At 32.3% G+C, this 6000-nt stretch overlaps 1 protein-coding gene across 1 annotated transcript in view; it reads left to right on the forward strand.

Moving 5' to 3' along the window:
* Positions 1–4526, forward strand: part of LOC141511937 (membrane cofactor protein-like) — a 107216-nt gene extending 102690 nt beyond the window's left edge. The window contains exon 14 of the mRNA XM_074220903.1: positions 4075–4526. Coding sequence (XP_074077004.1) covers positions 4075–4217 — 143 coding nt within the window. The 3' untranslated portion in view covers positions 4218–4526. The remainder of the gene's footprint in view (positions 1–4074) is intronic.
* The last annotated feature ends 1474 nt before the right edge of the window (positions 4527–6000 follow it).

Below are 6000 nucleotides of genomic sequence, written 5' to 3' on the forward strand. Positions count from 1 at the left end.
TCCCTCCAAAATGTCTCACTTTGAAACTACTTTACAGTATTTGAGTAACTAACACTGGGTTTTGAGGATTATGCCAGCAAAGTACACACTTGCTTAGATTATTTCATGATGAAAATGCTTCAAGCATGGTTTTGACTACAGATCATATAGTTTTGAAGCTCAGGTTAGCTAAATACAAAGAAAGACTTAAAGAAGGAGATTGATAGCTTGGAAAAAATTTTGTGGCAATCCATAAAATAACAAAAACATAAAATAGTCCTCTGTCCTGTGTGACATCATTCTACTTGTAAACTGATTACAGAAGAGTAACAGAAAAGAGGCAAAGAGAACCAAGAAACACAGTTTTAGACCACAAAGCTATTTGTTCTCTAAATGAAGATCTTTTGTTCAGTGACCAGTGAATGACATACAACTGAAATCACATCAATCTTGAAAAGATTGAAAGAACTGAATCACATCAATTTTGAAATTTTCACTATGAATATTTGGAATGAAATGATAATTGGAAGAATGGCTTTTAGTTTCTCCTTAGAGATACAAGTAAAAGAATTGTAATGATTGTTCCTATTTGACATCTAAAAGCAAGAAGAAATATACTTAATCTGTTTAAGATTACTCATAATAAGCATTTGAAAAATGACTCCTATAACTATGTAATGAAACTTATTTATTGCAAAGAATGAGAAGAATTTTAAGAACTTACAAATTAGGTTATCATATGTTTTAATATTTGGTGACTTTAAAGCAATAGACTTTAATGAAATAGATGACAGTGGGGAAAATTGGAAAGTATGATTCAGATATAAAAAATAAAAGAAGAAAAAATTTGTAGAACATACATTAGCCTTGTATAAGGTGAATATTTGCTTCAAGAAAAATTGAAAGGGATGTAATGAACAATGAAAACACAACTAAACTTACTATATTCTAAGTCAGGAAACAACTAGTAACCCAAGTGAGAATCAATTTTAAATCTATCAAGTCAGTAAGGTTTTATTGTGTGCTATGCACTAAGAAAACAATAAAACTCAAGCCATCATCTTGTTAGAAGAAAGATAAAAATAAACACTAAAGAAAAAAATAAGGTGATATGGTATATAATTGAATAACCTACTTAAACAAGCAGCTGACACTGAAAAATTAGAAATTGAGAGGACATTGTTAGCATCACTATTTCTTAGGGAAGTTTAGCTGATATAAATTACCATAATGAGGAGAACAAAGGAGCCTCGAAATTGTCCTACTCAACAAACATTTCTTGCTATGTGAAAAGATATTTTAGCCATAAACAATACTAGTTTAGAATATGTTTGATATTTAAATACTTTGAATGCTAGATTAACTAGTACTGTCTCATAAAACATTAAAAAGTAATGTAAAGAAAAAATAAGTTAAAAAAATAAGTTAACAGAGTTTTTGAAGAGAGATATAAGTATACCGGATCATGGGTAGGCATGATCAAGATAATAAAAGTGACAACTTTACCTAAACTATTTATATATTAAATGCCCACTCACTGGAGGTCTTCAAGGAAAAGCTAAATTATTATTGATCAGTTGTATTATGTAGGAGATTTCTGGTCAGCAGCTTCAAAGCTGCCTTCTGATTTTTAGGTTCTAAATAAGGATAAGAAGCTGTGAATGGGTTGCTATCTGCTCTGTTGGGGTAGAAATCATAAATCCATCAACAAATTATTTTTTTAGATATAGGTTTAATGGGCTCAATGAGAAATTCTTCTTAAAATGGTATGTATATATTAATGACTTAGATTTGGAAAGACAAATGAATGAGTACAAAATTCAAACTTCATATTACTTCTCTTGAGTTTCTAAGAAGTTGTTTTATGTTGACTCTACAATTTTTTCTTGTTTAACCTAGTCTGCCCTAAAATGGAAAAATAGACCTCCACAGACTGAAGAAACTGAGGCTTCTGAAGCAGAAGTTTAGTGAAAAGAGTAGTACACTTCAGAGTCAAGAAGTTGACTTAAGAATATCCATGTTGCCACTCACCTTCTAATGTTGACATTAAGCAATCCAACTTCCCTTCGTGCTCTTTATTTTACCATCTATATAATGTTGGGCTACATGGTTTCTAGTTAGAGAACTGAATTAAATTCAGGTTTGGTTCATGGATTCCTAGGGGTCCTAGGGGGTCTCAAAAGGCCAAAATTATTTTCTTAATACTACTAGGAAGTAATTTGACATTTAAAATGTACCTTCACACATCTTTTTTCAACTACATGTCAACTTCATGTGAAACTGAATTTTCTTTATGGACTTCAAATAAAATAACATTACAAAGGAATGAATGTAGAAATAGGGGAATAAATATATCCTCTATTAAATCAGTCATTAAAGAAATTTGAAAAATACATAGAACAATGCCAGGCTTCTTAGTAATTTCCTTGTTTTGGAAAATATATTTAAATACTCCTAATTGATCTATTATTTTTAATTTTTAAATGAATTAATAAAATTTATCAATTTAAATTTCTAACATAGCAGATATAGATAGAAATAACTCACATAAACCAAAGTTTTTTAGGGTATGCAATCCTTTTTCTAAAATTTGAGAACTGCTCCTCTAGATGATGTACCTTCTTGCTTTTTACATACTATGACTCCATAAAGGGAAGAATTAAAGAAACATGAACCAAGTCATCAAATTAATTATTCCAATATAATCATCCTTTGAATAGTGAGAATTCAGAACAAGTTGTGGGACGAGAAAGAATACTTCCATTGTGAATCATTGTAACTTATGGATATAACAAATGTTTCACTTGTAGAGAAAGAAAATCAACTTAACAACATAATTCCAGTGATAGCATTGATAATCTTCACCCAAATATGAAGGTAAATTATTTCTGCATATATTAACATTTTCTTAATACCACAAATTATTGTATTTATTTCATCTAAAATCTTTTTAAAACAATATTTACTTGACATGTCAGATTTTTATATCACCCTACATAGATAAGATGTAATTCCAGTTATTTAATGCCAGGCCTCTGGGGTGTCATCGAAAAATTGAGGTTCCTGTGCGTATCATTTTGAATTTTGAGTACCTTCTTATATTCTCCTTTTCCATTTTTCATGGACATTTATATTTAGAACTGCCAGCTTATCTTCAGTCACTATATTTCCTCTTAATGAATCAATACTCAATTCTCTCATTCATCAAAAGGTTCAAGAATGTTCTTTAGCTTTTCTGCATTTGTCCTTTCTACCCTTCCTAATATAGGCATATAGACTTTGATAATCTCAAAATCGCTTTGGGATTAGAAGAGACAGGGACTGCCTGCTTCAGACAACTGTATCCAGAATGCTTGTAGAAGCAGGAGAGGAGAGAAAGATTATGGGTACTGACCAAGACCTTTGGTGTATACATCTAAGTATATTTCCATCTTTTCAACAACCTTTGGTTTTAGAAGATGGCTACTCATTGACAATTTTTATATTATTTGTTAAAAGAACAATACTATCCACATTAGTTATTCATAAAATGAAACAATTTAACAGATAACATTTAATACTGTAATATAATGGCACTGTGAGGGTTTAAAAGTGCTTTACAAATATTGTCTCATTGGTAGTATGCACTTCAATTATGTTATTTTTAATAAAAGTTAAATATATGAAATATATGTTCCACATAAAATGTATATACATATGAACAACTAAAAGTTAATTATATAAAGGTTTATTTAAATATATTAAATTATATTTGTTAATGTTCAGCCATTTCAGTAATATTCTACTCTTCATTTGAGTCTTTCTTGGCAATGATACTGAAGCAGTTTGGCATTTCCTTTTCTAGATCACTTTACAGGTTAGGAAACTGAGGCAAATAGGTCTAGTGGCTTGCCCAGGGTCAACAGCTAGTTAGTATCTAATGCCAGAATTGAACTTTCAAAGAGGAGTCCTCCTGACTCTAAGACCCAACACTGTGTTATCTGGCTATCCCCAATTAAAATATACATGCAAGTTATATAAAAATTATGTATTTCTAATTTAAAGACTTGCTCCAGTCATCATTAAATATTTTTATACTCTTGTTTTCATTTTCAGAAGTTGGTCATGAAAAATTAAGTATCTATAGATACAAGAATCAAATCTACATCAGGTATTTAATTCATCATTTGCTAATTGCCTATAATGGTGAACTCAGGAGAATGGATCATATTGCCCTTATAAGAGCGTCAGACTTTTGATGGTGTCGACATTTCATGACTTCAGAGAATCCCTCTGCAGGAGGGATAAAGATGTTAATTTTTTAATATATGAAGTATTTTAACTTGTGTTTCCATTTATCTATTTATATCATTTAAAAAAACTTAAAGGTAACTTAGGTAAAGAGAAAGGCATTCTTGCACCCTAACTGGGAAAACAAAGCAGGCAAGATGCTAAAATATTAAATTATATTTTTGGTTTCAAACTGGACTCTATTGTTGTTCTTTAATTTGAAGAAGCTTTGAATGGTTTATTTTACTCATTAAACTTTTCTCCTTCAATGGGACAGTAAATTAAAATTAAACATGTCTTTCATATAACTAATTTGAGTTTCATTCTTTGTCCCTTCTGTCAAAGTCTCTTCTTAGGTCTTAAAATCCTGATCTGTTTTGAGTATCTAAAAGAGAAGGAACTAAGACTGATAGAGACTAGGAAAGATTTCTTGTAGCAGGTGGAGTCTTAGCTGAGATCTGAATGTAGCCAAGGAAACTAGGAGGCAAAGATGAGGAAAGTATTCTGGGCAGTAGGGACACCCTACCAGTAAAAATGCTCAGAGGTAGGGGATGGGATGTCTTATGTAAATTAAAGAAAAAATGTGAGGAGACCTGTGTCACTGGATCAAAGAGGAAGAACAGGGGGAATAAAGTATCAGAAGATTGGAAAGGACTTGGTTATAAAGGCTGTTTGAAAGCCAAACAGAGGATTTTATATTTGATACTGGAGGCAATATGGAGTCACTACATTTTATTTAAGAGGAAGAAATATGGTCAGAGCTACATTTTTAAAGGAAGATCAATTTGACAGCTTAGTTGAGGATAGACTGAAATAGCTATAGCTATGGTTCAGGCAGGAGGTGATGAGGGCCTGACTCACAGTGGTGGATGTGTCATAGGAGAGAATAGCATATATATGAGAGGTGTCATTAAGGCACAAATGACATATTATGACCACTGATTGGTTTTGGGGAATGAGAAAGAGGAGTCAAGAATGACGCCTAAATTTTTGATCTTAAGAAAGAAGATGGTGGTACCCTCAATATTAATAGGAAAATTAAGACAAAAGAAAATTTTTGGGAAAGGATAATGAGTTCATTTATATACATGCTGAGTTAAAGATGTCTAAGGAATATCCAATTTGAGATATCTAAAAGGTAGAGATGTGAGACTAAGATTGGAATTGAGGTTGGATCTGGACAGGTAAGTGTGAGAATTGTCTGCCTAGAGATAAAACCATGGGAGCTGAAGAGATCATTAAATGAAATAGAATTGAAAGAGAAGGCCCAAGATAAAGATCTGGGGAACTTGAACTCTTGAGAAGCATTACAAGGCTGAGTGTCTAAGCAAGGAGACAGAGAAGGTCCAATCAGACAAGTAGGAGAGAACCAGAAAAGGATAATGCCAAGGATAATATCAAGGTCACTCTGCTTAAAAGTGTCAAAGGCTGCAGAGAGACAAAAAAGAATGAGAACTGAGATGATGCCATTAGATTTAGCAGAAAAAATCAGTGTTGATCTTAGAGTGCTAGATATGGGTGGAATGATAAGGTCAGAAGCTAGGCTGCAAAGACTTCAAAAGAGAGCAGGGGGCGGCTAAGGGGTTCAGTGGATAGAGCATTGGCCCTAGAATCAGGAGTACCTGAGTTCAAATCCGATCTCAGACACTTAATAATTACCTACCTGTGTGGCCTTGGGCAAGCCACTTAACCCCATTACCTTGTAAAAAAAAAACTAAAAAAAAGCGAGAAGGAAAAAAGGAAAGTAGACAC

Source organism: Macrotis lagotis, chromosome 2, assembly GCF_037893015.1.
Source record: "Macrotis lagotis isolate mMagLag1 chromosome 2, bilby.v1.9.chrom.fasta, whole genome shotgun sequence".
In the NCBI taxonomy this organism is placed as follows: Eukaryota; Metazoa; Chordata; class Mammalia; order Peramelemorphia; family Peramelidae; genus Macrotis; species Macrotis lagotis.